The sequence below is a fragment of the Lissotriton vulgaris genome, chromosome 10 (genome assembly GCF_964263255.1).
Source record: "Lissotriton vulgaris chromosome 10, aLisVul1.2, whole genome shotgun sequence".
Taxonomy (NCBI): domain Eukaryota; kingdom Metazoa; phylum Chordata; class Amphibia; order Caudata; family Salamandridae; genus Lissotriton; species Lissotriton vulgaris.
This window is the reverse complement of record NC_141698.1, coordinates 179,788,076-179,806,130: the sequence shown is the minus strand read 5'-3', so window position 1 is coordinate 179,806,130 and position 18,055 is coordinate 179,788,076. Positions and strand designations below refer to the sequence as shown.

The window sequence follows — 18,055 nt, the reverse complement described above, 5'->3', positions numbered from 1 at the left end:
CGTTGATGCCTTGTTTTGGTAATTTTGAGGAACAAAGTTTCACATGTTGAGAAAATATTAGACAATGTGTTACTCCAACTGATTGCTGCAAATTAACTTAATTTTATGACAGATGTGTAGGTCTTATGTGTTGTCTCTCCTTGTATTGTGTATCTCCGATATAGCTCCACATGATTTTTATGTTTTGTATTATCTGGTTTTAGATTGATTTTGCTTGATGAACTTATTGAATATATATTTTTTTATATTAAATTCGATAACTGAGGATGGTCTTTTTGGTTCCTTTGAAGACAAGTGTGTATGAGTGTGTGATACCGAAAGAAGTTATTAACGATCAAGGTGATTGAATTCAGATCTCCAAGAGAATTTATTTGCGATGGTCAAGTCTTATACGGACTCTTGGAGTAGCGAGCCCCTCTTTTGCATTTGTGAGTCTCCTTTGTGAGAGCCATTTCTTGGAGGCCGCAGGTGTGGGTGGGTTCTGAGTGTCCGTGGGTTGGAAGTAACTTGAAACTCTGTTCGACTGACCGCATGTGAAGTATTGCTATTCTTTGGAGAGATGCGTCATGAGGGGATCATGAGGCACTGTTCAACTGCATGTTGAGGACCGTGCTGAATCTGAGTGGCAATCTGTGTGCAGCAACAGTCATCAGGAGAAAGGGTGTGCTTCCAGATGCCAAGAAATCCAGGAAACCCTGTGTCTGCGAGTCGCAAGTCTCGACTCCAATTTGCTCCCTCCACCAGTTGCTCCGCCGGCCTTACCTTGTTGCTAGAGCGGAGGTAGGCCGGCTGTCTCCTTCGCACTTAATCCCAAGGGGTTGCTAGCTGCCCAGAAGTATGCTACCTGGGGCAGGAGACATCTTGAAGTACCTCAAGGTGCCACCCAGACGCCTTCAATCAGCCCTCACTGGTTTGCACTCATTGAGGGTAGCTTGAAGGACGCCCTTCAGGCCCCAGCCCCTCTCAGCACCTCAGGGGCCCCCTAGTCTTCCAGCTGCATCGTCTGGCTCCCCACCGGAGGCCACTGCAGTCCCCAGAGGCTTGGGGAGCGTTGTCATGGGGTGTCTTGGGCATGCAGATAATACCCGAAGGCTCACCACTTGGATGGAGTCTCCTTTTCGCATCGGCTGGGAGGTCAGTCTCTCCCCACTCCTCCGCAAAGACTCGTGGCTGTCCGTTCTTCTGTATGGAGAGTCTGAGTTGCCTCCGCACATCGCCATCAATAGGACCCAGGTGCTACATTCTGGTCTGCCCGCAGTCTTGAGTTCCTTTTCCCCAAAGAAGTCACATTGGGGGTGGATTGGAGGCAAAAAAACTAGTTTTTTTCTGCAAATGTGGGGGGAGTTCGTAATGATCATGTTCGTGCAGCCATGATGGTTGGCCAAGCCCGTACATTTTTGTCTGTGTATTGTTTGGTCTTTTTAAGCATTCCTGTGTCGTTCCATTTCATTTTTTAGCTGCTTTTTTACCCCCTCTCTTTAGAGTTTTTTTCCTTAAGACAGATTCTGTTCTCAGTAATCCCTCTGCGATCATCAGAGGGAAAGGGGAGGAGCACCTCTAGCATACACATTGAAAGTACAAAATACCTGTCTAGTGTGTTCCTTCCATCACATTTTATGGAAAAATGAAACCAAACTTTAAGTCAATTTACCTATAAGTGATGATTGTATGTGTGTGCACTAGTGTAATGCATACAGTAATATTGTAACACTTGCAAACCATGTTATTTCTTTCTACATGTTTGCATGTAGTCTCCAAAAGCCTCCACAATATTCCTAAAAACTGTACATGAAAACTGATCTTGACCAACAGGTAATGGTTGTATGTGTGTGCGCTGGTGCATGGCCTAAAATAATTTTGCTACACATACAAATACTTTTGATTTTAAAACTTTCAATTCTTGACTTATTTTCTTTTCAACGACTCTCCTTCCTTTCCATCTTCTGCATGCCTCCTTTCTCTGAACACGGCCTACTCGAAGTAACAATCATGATTCCCTTAATCCCTATTGTATCTCTGCTAGTTCCTCACCTGGTTTCAAAGATCACAACTTCTCCTTTAAAGGTCATACCCCAGTAACCTAACAATACCTAATCTCCTGTAGCTCTTCTATTAATACCACCAACTAATGCATGAATTCACATATCTCCCACTAAATTATCACATCTGACTACTTTTGACCTTATACAAACTGGAGTAAATGCATGGTACAATTTATTTGAGAGCACAAGACTAATCCTGATAACCCAAAATAAAAAAGATCTACTAACCCTGAGTTCCAAAGAGGCATTCAACACTTAGTAAATTGATACAGTACCTCTTCAGGGGTAGTTAGTGCTATATAAATGTAATTGCAATTCAACATATAACTAACCCTCCTGCCTCATACTAATACTTGGACACTCGGTTGGGCAGTTCATTGTAGTTGATACAAACTTTAGGAAAATTTCCTTATTCTGCTTAATACTTTCACACTCCCATAAGAGAACAGTGGTGTGGGTGTTGTTGATCACCTGGTGCCATAGTAGTTTACTAGTCATCAACAATACACCAACCATCACCAACTGAACATGCAAATAACTAAAGAGATTTGTCTTATGCTGCTGACCAACGGAGGATTTTAATTTAACCCACCATTGTGGGTTCCAAATAGCTACATACTATGACCGCTTTTGACTTCTCACAATTGGCAATGAGATTTGGGATGATCGTATCAAAATCCATCCCAACAGATCTCTTCAACGTATATCTGCTCAGGTTCCTAAACTTTGTCAATTCTGAGATCTTTTTTTAATCTAATGCAGTAATCCGCTCAGTGGACTATGAAAATAAGAAATAGCATAAGTGACCGGCACAGCTGCTCATAGCTGGCAGCTTACTGAAAACCATAAACTGCTTGCCTCTCTCACACTTCATCCCTCACACTGCATAACTGATGCATCCATTAACACGATAACCGCTACTCAGTGGTTATCAGCCACAACTTGGAAACATTTCCCACATAGGATCAAAATAATTCAACATCCTTGCAGCCACAAACCCAACATGCTTTAGCGTGCTACCCATGTAGGCAAGTGCTTCTGCGCTGCACATAGGGGTTGTAAGCACAATATAAATGTTACAGTATGATACATGCTGCAGCATTCAGTAGCAATGTTTGTTTATAACTTGTCCTCCTTGTAATCGCAGACTTTGCAAAGCTGCCTTCCTTCCCAATTTGGGAAAGCCAACGTAAGATACATGTTCCTAACTAAAATTGTACCAACTGGTGTTATCACTTTCATAAATACATGTGTTTGAATAATTTTAGCAGTTCATAAGGTGTGCGTCTCAATCAGCCAAACCATTCTCATATCATAATATACGCTACAATGACAGGTCATGACATACTATACAATAACCGACCGTAACATACCATTTTATACAATGCCATACTATTCAATAACAGTCCTTACCATACAATGGCCGTCCAGTCCATACCATACTGTACAATGACAGGCCATATCATACTGTCCAATCAAGTCACCCTCACCACCTTTACACTTACCCACCACTGAACTCTCAAGTCACCTTCACTTCGCTTTACTTCAACCCACCCCTGAACCCTGAAGTCATCCTCACCCTTACCCACCCTTGAACCCTCAAGTCCCTCTTGCCTCCCTTTACCCAACCCTCAGCCCTCAAATCAGCCTTACCTCCCTTTTCCCTACCCACCCCTGAACCCTCAAGTCAACCTCACCTCCCTTTACTAGTGGTGGGCAAAAGATTCTGTACCGCTGGTGGAATTGTGACAATAGAGTAACATGGAGTTCTGACCAAATTCTGCCATTTGCCGCATGGTGGAATTTATTTCTCGTGCGCAGCTCCAGATTGTAAGTTGGCGAGTGCGATTTGGCATCCCCTAGTGTGATTTATTGTCGCTAGGACATCCTGCGAGATTTTTGTAACGCGGGCAGTCCCAACCATTTGCTGTCAGCATGCCGTCGCTAGAGTAGAGAATCTACTTGAGTGGCAGCAAATTCAACTGGAGTAGCAGCTGCGTCCTCTAGCACGCAACGTGGTGACGTTTGTGCTGATTTTTCAGTGCGGAACACGCTCCCGGTGCTAAATCGCAGTGTGAGCAGAGTAATGTGCCTATTTCTGCCCATTGGTGGAACCCTGTGGAATTCCACGGAGTCCAATTCCACGAGTTCTACCCATCCCTACCCTTTACCACTTCTGAACAATCAAGTTACCTTCACCACCCTTTACCTAGCCATAAAGTGTAAAATCCTTTTTTTTTTTTAAAATCACAAAAAGTATGTGTTGGAAGTGGGGGTCCTTATCCCTCACCGCCGTCACCAAATGCTTGATGCGGGAGTCCCTGTCCCACACCGCTGTTGTGAGATGCGGACCACTCGTTTCAATGTTAGGCTAAGTAAGGACACAGTCTGAGATAGCCCTGCACACCCTCTTAGTTGCTTGGCACGAGCAGCCTGGCTTATCTCCAAGGCACGAGTTTACAGCATGTGCAACCACACTCGCAGCAACCCAATGATGTCACCACAAATGGACTCCACACGAGTTTGGTATAAAACGATTATAATCTTTATATAAGAAGATATACGATATGACCACATGATACAAAACCAACATATAATAATGGGTAGCATTCCTTCCTGTGGATTGGTAGCTTCTAATCCCAACCACCGCTTCTAACCAACAGTTAAGCTTACTTCTAACCGTTTCTAAAAGGTTAGGCAGGTCGTATTGCTAGAATCACACGCGTTGCAAAAGAAAAGAAATACTGCTATGCGTAACGATATACTCCTGTTCCGTGCAATAAGCAATAGAGAAACCATGCCATACGTAGCGCCACAGTCATGTACTTTGCAATAGAAGGAATAAATGCAATGCGTATCACTACCAGCATGCCATGTGCAAGGAAGAAACAAAGCAATGTGTCACGCTACAATCATGTACTGTGCAATGAAGAAATAATGCAATGTGCAGTGCGTAGCGCACCAAGCATGTAGTTCTTCAGGCACAAATAAGGTCAGGCGTCATACGACAGTTCGTTAGCAGCAATAATGCAAAGTGTAATATGACAATCTAGGTGCTCCATTAGCAGCTGCCCCCAACATGGATCAATGATGAAACAAAAGTACTCCTTCTCACTCCAGCCCCAGTACTGCCCTCCTTGGGCCAGCACTGGCCTCGATCCGGGCCGAGAGAGTGTCCCTCCGAGCCCGCACCCCACCCCAGGTTGTGATCCACGCTACTGTTCCTTTGTTTCCAAACCGGGAGCCAGCTCACCTCGGGCCCTTGAAGTTCAGGACACAGCACAGTCCTGTTCAAGAAGGGGGGGACACACCACCCACTGCAATTTCCTCTTAGGTCTCTGCCTTAGTAAAAGCTACAAACCGCAGGCCAGCCCCAGATCACAAAGCAAGGGTCAGTCCTTCCAGCAGTCTCTTCAGCACCTTCTTCCTTGGCAGAGGTCCTTCTTGACCACAAAAGAGGTCAAAGCCTTTGCAGACTCAACCTGTCCATGTCGCCATTCAAAACTACATCAAATTCAGATATTTTTGTTATACCCCTTCATGTCTTTGAAGTTCTTTGTGCTCAGGGGTCCCCAACACCTGTCTAAATCAGTTATGGGTGTCTCCCTCCCTTCTCCGCCCCCTATTCTCCATTGCTGGTTAGCCTGGTGCCATCTCAACCCCTCCCTGGTTCAAGACCTCTTCCAGCTTCTCTCACCTTTCAGATCCAGACAGTCGATCCATATTCAACAGAGATGCCCAGAAATGCTTGAAGCACAAAACTCACCCACTTTCTAAAAGATTGGTTTCTGAACACACAGTGGCAAAACAACCTTCACAGAAAGATGTTATGACACTGACTTCAAACATACTAAACTTCACCTCTTCATTTTAAACGTATAGGAAACTAGGCTAACAAATACAACACCTAGCCCTCCCCCATTCTGTCCTATGGGCAGGATGGCCTTTCAGCAGTGAAACCCGAAATGGAGTGTTTTTCACTGTCTGGACTAACACACAGCTTAGTATATGTCATGCCTTTTACTTACACTGCACCCTTCCCAGGAATTACCTGGGACCTACCACAGGGCACCTATGTGTATGAAAAAGGGAAAGTAAGGCCTGACAAGTGGTTGCACTTGTCAGGACAAAATGCTAACTTAGTAAACTGAGCGCAGGCCCGAGTTCCCTTCTCCGTGCACCTTTGCATTACTAGCCCTGGCACACACAGCGCACATCACTCAGGACTTTACTAGTAAGGCAAACATACCAATAATGGCCAACCAATTACCATTAAACTTTACACAGGGAACACTTGTACTTTGACCCTGATCAGCAGTGACTAAGTACCCAAATCATCTAAATTGGCTACTCTGTCAGGAAAACGGTCTAGGGGGGAAAGCATAAAGTTTAGCCAAAAAGGCCAAGTCCAACAGTACGTTATTTAAAAAGAATATATATATACTTGCTTGGGAAAGGCAGTTTCCCCTCTTGTGGGACACAAATGTTTTGGGGCACTTTCGGTTGTCTTATGCCCTGCAGTATGTTTTGCGTGAACCTTCACCTCTTTGACAGTTCACGCTCTTGCACTCTCTCACGCTCCCACACCCTATACTTTGTCTCATATGAGACTGTGCAAGTTCTGTTAGGTGCAAGACATTTTGTTTACTTAGTGGGCAAAGAGCCCACCCATTGCTTACCATAGGTTGACTTTATCCTCGCTCATTTCCTTGCTTTTGTTTGGTCATTAAGTGCCGGCTTTGCTTCTTCCTTATTGGTTTGTGGCTTGCCTCCTTCTTCCCCTCCCTCTTTATTTCTTGCCCGGTCCTGTTCTGCCTGCAACAAACAAAATCACGCCAACGTTTGTCAAGATACACTAGGATGCAAACGGCATTGCACTCCCTGCTCTATATGGACTTTTTGGTTCTGTCTTCTTGCAAGTCCGCAACAATGACCTTCAGCTCGGATTAAAAACTTTTTTTTGTGAAGGTAGAGAATAATCCCATATTAAGAAAACGGATCACTGATCCTTGTGTCAGTGCACTTTTTTTCTCACTTTCAGCGGTACTGCACAGCAACCCTGCAGCTGTACAACATGACTGAAAGAAATTGAGAAGGCCATTAGCTCTCCGATAGGCGAGACCTATTGGCTTTGCTTTGCTAATGCTTGCTTTTTGTCGTTGTGCATTTTACATTGGTATCATCACTCTTATTTGAAAAGAAGTAACAGGCGTCCTTTGCTTGAGATTACTTATTGCCTACAGTGAAGGAACTGTCCTCCCAACAACCCTGTACAAACAAATGTGGTTTACTCCATTTCCCAGCTTCAATTCATGTCTAATATATTTTTGTACTTTTGCAACATTATGAACTCCAGTTAATTATTTTGAACAAAAACACTGCTTGTTTAAGAGGTTTATTCCATGTGCAAAAAAAGCTGAACCTCTTTAACAGACCTAGCATGGTGTGTGTCTTCCTGATTTACACTCAGTAACTAGGCACATTGGTACCCACCCACAGTCTGTTGAGATGGTCCAGTGGTGGAAAACGTGATTTTCTCCTAATTAGCGAGCCCACGTCTGCCAGTTCTTTAGAGGACTGAAGTAAGACTGTTACACCATTTTTAATAGATCAATGAAATGTGTACACACTATTTTTTTTTCTCCTCATGGCAAGTTTACATGCACAAGTGTAGCAGTTAAAATAGCATGGTAGCTGTGTGTCCCTGTAAATATACTAGTTAAAACGTTATTGCTTCTCTCCAAAGCATACCAGTGTCTCGCATTGTATTGTTTTTTGTTTTGTTTTCTTGTACAGGCAACTTTGCTTTGTCACAGTTGTAGAAGTCTTAGTTGAAAACTTTATAGTTTACCACAGAGTTATGGGAAGAACTCGCTTTTTTCGATATGTTGACGTAATGCTTCTGAAAAGACACACTTGTTAAACATTCAGATCAGCTGGATGTTGCCCTCCCCAAGCTATTTGTAACTGTGTTCTGTATTTCTTTGCAGGTATCAGTCTTTAAATCTCACTCATGTCCCTGAACACAGTGCACCAATCTATGAATTCCGGTGACATTGGTACAACAGAGGAACGCTGCAATCGTGACAAAAGAGGGTGCAGTCAGCAGGGTGACTCTAGACTCTGTCCTAAGCAGCTGGACCTACTGCTCACCTCTCCCGATGAACAGACTGGACAGAAAACATGAATGTTGTCTGGCCCAAGAGCACCACTGATGGAGATAATTCCATCATCCAAGCATCCGTTTCCTTTTTAATCTGGTTTGTAGGATACCTTCTGTAACAACGCCCTTCATTTCTTGTTCTGTCTCATCGAGTCCTGCTCACGTGGCTTTCGTTGGGGGAAAAAAAAGTGACATCAATAGTGGTGTGTCGTGCATGTGTGTTCCGCGCCTTCAGAGAACCCATCGAAGGGTATGTAAACAGGAAAGACATGTTACATGGCGTTGCCTCTCTGGGTGGCTTGTAAGACACAATATGTGAGGAATTGAAGCATGTGTGTGGTGTTGGTGTTTGAGTTCTACAGACTTGTACTTGAGCTGCAGTGCTGATGGTGGTGCAGACATATGCTGCTAGTTGAAAGGGGGCTCTGGTTGGGTAGATGGTGTCAGCCATGATATGGATCCTCTAGAATGTCAGAAGCCACTTATCCTGTGGTAACAAGGTAACAATTCTCGTATTGTCCTTCAGGGGAACCAAACACCATCAGAATGATGGAAGTGGACAGATCCAGCATTCTGCTCAAGTATAGGATTGCTCCTAACTTGAGCGTAATGCTTAAATATAAAAAGTAGAAATTAGTTTTATTACAAATTATTTTTGTGGCTCCTTTTAAAGAGGATCCCTGTGAAATGCACAATGATTCTGAATTGCGTTCTTCTGTTTTCACATTGAAAATAGGGAATGTAACACATTGTTTTTCTATATATGAGCATATGTATATTTAATCTAAAAATGTTAATGAAAGTCACCCTACAAGTGTTGATCCACACTAAAACAATTTCTACATTACATTTAGGATTTCTACTGCGTTTGTTGCTGTACAGACATTGACGCTTGATATTACCTCTTTGAAAAAGAAGCAGTTTCTGTCTTTCCAAATGATATTGGACTTTGAAATGCTTAAATACCTTGTTAAAGTTACTCAAGGCTTTTGTGCCAAAGTGCTGCTTTTTACTTAAAATGTCACCTCTGCATCAGTTCTGTATTTAGTGAGACCGATGCTGGGCTGCTGTGGTAAAACAATTAACCTGCATTTTCTGGCTGCTATGAAAATTGTGTAAGTTGGTGGTGCTTAGATTTTAAAAAGAAGAAATATATAAAAATGTACATATGGATTGATATAGGCTCGTGGGCCTGACGGCTACTGGGCAATATAAAGAAATGTAAAGCCCTACACCAGTTCATCTTTTTAAATTTTATTTCAGTGCATCAGCTACATTAAAAAATGTTAAGTTCGGTATAATACATTGAGTGGGAAAGAGCATTGTCTCATGTTTTACAGAATGAAAATGGTCATCTTTCACTTTACTGCAGTGTTACAAAATCATTAACGTCCGATCAATGGCAAATTTGATTTTTAGCAAAAGCTGCACCTTTTTTGAAAATGAGATACAGAAATAATTTTGTAGCTCATTTCACGTGTCTTCGTATTATACAAGTTTTTGGCTACAGGAGAGGACGAGCAAATTTGCATTTTCAAATTAGCGTGCTGCTGGTTGTTGTGGTGGTCCTGATATTGTGTACTAGTCTCGGTATCCTAAATTACCTTCTCTATCGGGAAGCTCTTGGAGTGCGGTAAGAGGTTGTAAAAAAAAAAAGTTTCCGCCCTTTTTTTTTTACCCCAGCAATAAAAAATAAAGATTTACTTGCAACAACTTATGATGTTCAAGCGTAAATGGACACGGCCTACAGTTACGCTCTGTGCAAGCAAATATTTGTATTTCATGCAAAAGTATTTGCAGATTTTTTAATGTTCTCCTTTTACATTGCTTGTCAAACATTATGTGCCTTTCATATGCTGTGTGCACTGTTTTTACTGATGGTTTCAGGAATCTCATGAGTTTCCATAATACATAATTTATACATTAACACCTGTTTGTATACATTGTATGTGTATTTGAGTTTTTAATTGAGCTAATAACTCCGCTGAGGCAGAGAATCGATGTAATTCATTTTGTGGTCTAGTTGCCACAGAGTGTTCAGGTCTTGGTGTGAGGGTAACTGTTTCAGTTATTTGCCAGCTAAAATCCAAAATGAACGATTAATGTAATTTTCTAAAGTCTTCGTACTGGGGTTTATAATAAACAACTTGCCATAAATGAGAAATAACTTAATTTCTTTTAGCTTTTTTTTTTCTTTCATTCAAAAATATTGATTTGTGACACCTTTATCTTTTGTTTACAAAATAGTTTGGTAAGCTAAAATTTAAATCATTCTGTATTGTGACCTTGTGGTAAAAGAAAGAAACAATTGAATGGACAAAGGATAGTACCGTTTTGCAAGATATTTGTAGGCAACTGTGTGCAATTATGAAACTATGTTGAACGAAAAGTATGGGTTTGGTTGGGAGATGTGTTTTGCAGAACTGTGCCACCCAAATAAAAAGAAAGTATTGGAAAAGGTTGTTTGAGTTCACGGTTTTATTACATCTAAACTAAAACTGTTTTTTTCTCATTAAAATCTTTTGTTTTTACTTATGTTTTTTCCATAACTTATTACTGGCATTACTAAATCTGTACTCTTGGATTAGTGAGGATTAATGGACTGTTTTTTTTTTTTTAACATCACTAAAATTGCAGATGTGGAAAGTGTAATATGCTACCTACTACCTTTGAGTGTGGAGAGTACCCAAGATTTTCAAGTGTCAATCTTGTGGGTCATGATGCCCTTCCCATCCCACAACTATATAAATACATGTATTTTACACTCTGCAGATGTGCATGTATGGTTTATGCCATGCTATTGTTTTCTTCGAGGTAGTTACTAATGTTAAACCAGAAGCGGAACAAGGTTTTAAATCCTTGCAGTGACATCATATCATAATACCTTCGGAGTCTGGTGCAAGTTGTCGCTTTCTGGAAAGTGATTTTAGAATCTGTAGGGCATTAATCAGTGGTTTCTTGTATGACTTGCACTATTTTCTAGTAATAACACCTTTGCACTGCAGTAATAAATACTTGAATGTGTCTTATTACTACGCTTTTTTCAAATAACTTTATGGGACCACATTTATTTTCACTTTCATGTCTTGAATCTGTGCGATGCTGTGAGTAATATGCTATTTATTTCTATTTATTTCTTTGATTAACACATTTTGTTAGCTTTAAATTTTCCAATCCTGTACCACAGAAAACTTAATTCACAAAAAAGTTAAGGGACATAGTGTATCATACATATCATTCATGAGAGTGGGTAAATGTAGTCTAACCAACTAGACCAGTCAGTACTAAGGTATAACGGAACTCTTCAATTATTGGGAACAACTCTTACATCGAGTGACTCAATGTCTTCGTCATTCTTCCTACCACGATTGACACATACGGGTGTGCAGTTTCACTTTCAGTGTCGAGCTACGTGTTTTAGCTGAAATCATGATGTGACCTCCAGGCTCCCCAGATCTTGTAAAACGTTTTAGGGCAGCTACTGCTGGTATAGACCATCTTTTCTACTGCCAAACACCAGTCCATATTTTACTGCTATTGTTTAGTGCCAAGCAGAAGATTATCTCAAGAGAGGCGAAACTTGAGTGTCATGGTGCCCCTCCCTTCCTCAAAATTTGGAGCAAGTAGCTTAGTACACCCAACATATATGCATGTATGGTTTATGTCATGTTATATTTTAGTTAGCTAGTTATAAACAAATACATTTTACTTTAACACAATGGGTTAAATTAGTGCAGTGAGCTAGAATCCAAGTAATTAGGCCTTGTGGGTATAGCTCCAGTATATTTGTTTTGTGTAGCGACTCTGGAAATGAATCATTGGAGTGAAGTACTGTTTCCTGGAGTCAGTTAAGCTATACTGTGGTAATAACGTGGATTTGATTAACACACTGTAGTGCTAAATGCTCTACTTTCTTCATTGGGCCACATATTATTTTCACTGCCACCAAATATATTTATACCCACAAACATATGTGTTTAGAATTTGAGATTTCTGTATTAGCTTTGTAGAAAAGTTATAGGTTTTTTGGGAGAATTTTCTTGTCTGCACAAACATTCTTTTCTCCGAAATGCATGTTAAAACGACTTCTGGCTGGCAGATTGTAAAACAGTTTTAAATATGTTCATAATGATTTGCTGTAGAGTGGTTACAGCAACGCCTCTTGCATTAACAACACAAGCATTACCATGTATGTTGCCATTTTAAGTCGGTCTAGTATCTGAGGGATAGACCAAGTTTGCCAATTCCCTCTGTCATGCAAGTGTTGGGCTAATTTGCTATCTTTACTTAGGTTGCATATCTAAATTACTTCTGCTAGAGTCCATTGTTTAGTGTGCTGTAGACAGTATTTAGTGTATAGCGGAAGCTAATATATAATGATATACTGTTTAGGTATCAAACATAAGGTAAACTCTAGAAGGGAGCTCAGAGGGATAATTGGACTGGGTCGCCCTCCACTCAAACATAGACCAACAACAAAAGACCCTGTCCGACGGACATCAACTTGTGTCAGTTACTGAAGAAATAGAACAGTCTGTGTGTACTGATAACTATTACGATCCCCTGTAGTTTATGAGGGGACAATTCACTGCACTGCGCCCAAAAGTTTCCAAGTTCACGTTAAAAAAGGCCCATCTTCCTTGACAGATACACAGAACAACAGGTACAAGCTGTCTGACACATCTAGGTCAATATCAGGGTGGAGAAGTGTGGCTCAATGGTTAGAAGAGGCAGACCATGAACCAGAGGTCAGACCCGGGACCAGGGTTCAATTCCCGACGCGGCAGGGTCTTGAGCCCAAAATGTCCACGGACTCGATGATTCTCGCTTCAGTGCCTGCTCGAATTATGGGTTCACACTCTGCAACTCTGGGCAATAGCTTGCTTAATCTCCACTATGGCCCCCTGCGGCGGGATGCCTGGCTTTCACCTTGGGGGTGCCCAGTACGGGTTATCTCACAGGGAAAAACCAGGACGGGTTCCCAAAGCAAGCGCTTAGAGACCGTTGGTGATAATGCGCTATATAAATTACAATTACAATCCACACCATCAGTGTTGGACCAAATTCTACTTAGAAAAAATGTGCGAGAAACGAATGACACCTCACGGAAACACCACCAACAGGGTAACTGGTATGTAATTTCCAGACAAGACCCTGTCTCCTCATCGGTAGTCACTCGATTCTCAAAGAAAGAAGAAGGAAAGTGTCCAAAACAAACAACCAAAAACGTGTAACAAACAGTGGAAAGCAGAAACATCTGCTAGTGACAAACACACAACATAAATAAGTGCATAAAATAAGTGTGGCAGGGTATGCTCAGACGTGAGTCCCTTGCTGACTTTGCCACTGGATTAAAGCAAGCCGGGCTGAAGATGGCTGGAATGCCAGAAACCGGTCCTCGGAAGCTTGTTTCCGGTCCAGGGAAGACATGGCTTGGCAGTTCGGGCTAGACTGTTCCCATGAGGCACAGGTCAGACTGATTTGCATATAGCCATGTCTGAACTGGGGTGGCAGAGTGGGTTAAAGAACGGTGATGGATTAAACCCAGATCTTTTGACTGGGTGTGAGTGTTTGATTCAGATGCTCCGTCCATCATCACCCCCTTTTGTACCGTATCTACTTTGTGGGCTTACAGCCTGCCCCTCGCTTTTCATATGTTTATTTGTGCGTCCCTCTGGAAAGCTTGATTCTATGTGGATAATGTGTGGGTTTTTTTGTCCCTCAAGTTCAAATGTTTATTGTTTCAGTTAATAAAAACCATACCAATCTAGATTCTAAAAAAAAAAAAAGACTGTAAAAAATGTTTGTTAATTACTTAAAACCATAAGTTTTGTTATCAATGTTCCAGTATATGCAGGGATGTATAATAAACAATTAATAGTGCATATTAATATTTTTCAGATATTTACAAGAATACGTGATTAACAATTATTGGATCAAGAGAGTTAATTAGTCCGTAATCCGCAGTGAAAATAAAAGGATACTTTTCAGACATTCTCACATACTTTTCAGTATTTAGATGGACCAGAAGTCACTCTCAAAGACCAGTCAGTCTTGTTCAACATTACTGGGCAATGGCTCGAGATTCAGTTTTTAAAGCTTGCTGTACGGTAGGGAACTTTATCAGTTGACAACTCAGTAAGGTGTCAGTTGGATCTTAGCCAGCTATGATGGCAGATCTGCACGTCCTTATTATTCTGATGTTAATAATGTTTTTTAATAAAGTGACTCACGCTTTTAACAGGACATGTGCAGACGAGATGAATGAAATCCACTTTACTGCTTCCACATAATCTACATTATTTCGACCCTTTATGGACCCATGTTGGCTGATTCACGATGGACGGCAGTTTGCCTAAACGCAGGGCCATTAGTTGTAACTTTCGATAGACCAAGAATGTGATGTTTAGACATGGTGCTTGAGAAAGTGTCTTATAGTTGGTGATTACCATCAGGCGTGTTTTTTCTTACTGAGGATGTTTTTATCTACTAGCAAAGAGTGACATTTTGCTCATTTGTTTATGGCTTGTTTGAAGGATGCGTAGAACTTGGTTTTCCAAAGCTCACCTGTGCATGTTGCGGATAAAGCTTTTTATAGGTATTGATTGTAGGGAGACTTTTGAACCTTCTCTACTTCCTCCCACAGAGCCTTATTCAGTTCTGATTTTGCTGCATTTTGCGTCAATCTATACCGTTGCTTAATGGTTGCGTACATTCTCCCCAACGTTTCATTGATTAGCCCAAATTCTAATCTCAGCATGACTGGAGACGAAGTCTGATCGATTTAAAAGACGCTTTTGTATTTTGAAACTTATTTATTTAGCAGGTCGGCGTTTTTCCCATGTAATGCAGTACTACCGTATGATAATGTCGGTAGCATTTTAGCTGTTATTGCTGCTAATAAGGGTTTAAATGATGGCCCCTTCAATTTTTTGCTAAGGTCCTGAAGGCAAATAATAGGGCGTGTGTTCTCTGAATCATATATGCTTTTTGTTCCCAATGATTATGCCTGTTGTTGATGTAAAAACCCAGGTACTTGTAATTAGAGACTGCCTCTAGCTTTTTACCCTCTAATTGAAAGGGTGGTTTAGCCATCTGGTGTCTACTGATTAGCGTTTTTACTTTTCGCTGTATTTATCTCTAACTTATTGTCTGCTATGTATTCCAGCATTCCTGCGGGCAACCTTCGGAGGCGGATCTTAGTTAAGCTCAACAGGACTAAGTTGTCTGTGTATGGTAGGTGGGTTAGTGACAGAGTACCCAATTGGGTTGGATGGGGGTGATATTATTGAGCTTTTGTGCCAGGTCTGCCATGTAGAGAGTAAAGAGATGAGGTGCCAGAAAGCATCCTTGTTTCAGCCATTTTGTGGTAGTGACCTTCCTTGATAGTCTTGAGCTGTCTCCCAGCTTTTCTTTCATCCATGCATTGGAATAAAGAAGCAATATTCCTCTGAGTATATTTACTGGGATTTTCCATGCGCGCAGTTTTTCCCATAGGATGTGACGGTCCACGCTGGCGAAAGCTGCCTTTAAATCAACAAAACAGAGGTGCAGTTGTTGTTTCCTCTGTTTGTATTTGTCGGCAATCAACAAGAGCAATAGGATGTTTGTGATTGTCCCAGTTCCTTTTCTGAACCCTGTCTGATTGACTGGTATCAGTTTTAACTTGTCAGACCAGGTAATCAGACCTTCCAATATCAGTGAAGCGTAGTACTTTGCATCTAAATCCAAAAGCGCAATTAACCTGTAATTGGACAGGAACGTTCTATCGCCTCCTTTAAAGATTGGTGTGATTACTGATCTTTGCCAGCTCAGCGGAATTTGCCCTACATTCTCCACTTCTTCAAATAGATTTTTTTAGTCTACCACTCCAGAAATCTGGTGCCAATTTGAAGATTAGTGGGGAGATACCATTTGATCCTGAGGCCCCATTTCCGTGACCCTTCAGGATTATTCTTTTTACATATCCTTGTTGATAGCCTGAGTTTCCAGGTGCGGTCCCTAAGACACCGGTGCTCGTCACTACTCCTTTACTTTGTACTTAGTCTGCGTTCAGCACTTTAGTCTGGTGACAGGTTAGGGTGCTGCTTATGTTTTGTGTTCCGGTCCTGACATTGATCATTTGTTCCTCTTGGTCCCCGATATTTTCATGCTTCTCTTTACCTCCTCGATGTTTCAGAGGTTTGATGTCTGTGAATCTTTTTGTTGGTAGTGTGGCCCAATCTTTTTCTTGTACACTTGAGGTGATAGTTGACAGGCCGATTCAGACTATTTATTATTTCCCAGAATGTGCTTGTATACATTTCTTCGCGATGTGTAGTAGTTTAGCTCAGAAGTTATCCTTGCGTCTTCTTTTGTGTTCCCACTGTAGGAGAGTAGGGTCTGCAATCCTATGGTCACCCCAGATTTTTGCTTTTTGCTTCACTGGTTGACGACTTTCCCTGGCTGTGGGCCTGCTAATCAGACCCACAGCCTAGCTGTTCTCTCTCTAAATTGACATCCATGCACTTTAGGTGCATTTACCAATTGGTATTGGGTCACTCTTGTAAGTCCTTGTACAGTGTACCATAGGTACCCAGGGCATAAGTGCACCCAAGGCCTACCAGGGGCTGCAGCATGTATTGTGCCACCCCTGGCTGGCCATCTAAACAGACACAACTGGCTGGTAACACAGCTGGGGCAAGGTGGTGTATTCACCCTTTGCTTTAGATATAGTATACCTATATCTAACCCTAAAATGGACACATACTCCTGTAAGTCACTCCTATGGCAGGCCTTAACAATCCTGGAGGCAGAGTGCTTGGAATTATGTGAGATGGTGCTCTAGCATGAGCTGAGCCTGTCTGCAGCTTTCGGAACCAAGTCCTTTAGCTGTTTCCATGATAACGCTATACCATATACTCTTAAGTGCATTATAATCCTCGCGGTTATTGATAACTTGGGCATAGCATTATCAAAACATGTCGAGTAAGGTGTCATACGAATTGGAATACTACCGGCTCGCCAGTTCTGGCGACGGGGGTAGCATTCCACCCTTTTAGAGGGACACGACATGTATGCAACTGTGAACTCCGGTTAAAGTTAACTCGAGCCTCAGCATCACAAAATGGATGCTGCCACCACAGACACAAGTCGGACCTCCTGCTGCTGGGAGTCCTTCCAGCGAGGGAGGCCTGGACAAAGGGTTTCCTGCCTTGGGAGGTGCTAGCACCACCCCAGACAGGATTTTGTGTATTAGGTAGGACAGGCCTGAAAGGAATGAGACATGCCTGGGGCACACACGGTGTACCTGTGTATACACCGGTTCAAACCAGTTGCTGGGGCACTCCAGCCCCAGCTATGGCGCGAAACCGGACAAAGGATAGGGGGTGTAACCACCCCCTTCCTGGTCCCACCCATAGGAGGGACCTAGTCACAGTACAGCCCCCGTTTAGGAGAATAAAGGTAGGAGCTGGTCCCATTCCAAATTAGATTAATCCCGATTTGAAAAACTACAAGAAGAAACTCTGGACTTCGACGTTCTACTCCACAGAAGACTGAAGAAATCTCCCTTGTGGCCAAGGAGTGACAACCCTGCAGCAGCAGGCACCATCAAGCGTCCTAGCGGTTCACTTTGTCGTCTTCCCTGGTGGATCCAGACTTCAGAGCCCGACGAGACCCGGACTTCCAGACCTCTCCAACCTCTACCTACATCTGCAGCCCAGCTGAGATCCGTTGGTACGACGAGACACGTGGGACCGGCCATCTTGAAGAAACTGCCCTTCGCTTCCAGCACAACTTCAGAGGCATCCTCGAAAGTGCTTTGAGGATTGAGAAGCCCCACCCGAGCAGCTCCTGCACAGAAGATCAG

General features: G+C 42.3%; 1 protein-coding gene across 1 annotated transcript in view; it reads left to right on the top strand.

Moving 5' to 3' along the window:
• The window catches only part of GID4 (GID complex subunit 4 homolog), a 121,556-nt gene extending 110,890 nt beyond the window's left edge, over nucleotides 1-10,666 (top strand). Inside the window, exon 6 of the mRNA XM_086940830.1 lies at nucleotides 8,033-10,666. Within this exon, the coding sequence (XP_086796956.1) occupies nucleotides 8,033-8,096 (64 nt within the window). The 3' untranslated portion in view covers nucleotides 8,097-10,666. The remainder of the gene's footprint in view (nucleotides 1-8,032) is intronic.
• The last annotated feature ends 7,389 nt before the right edge of the window (nucleotides 10,667-18,055 follow it).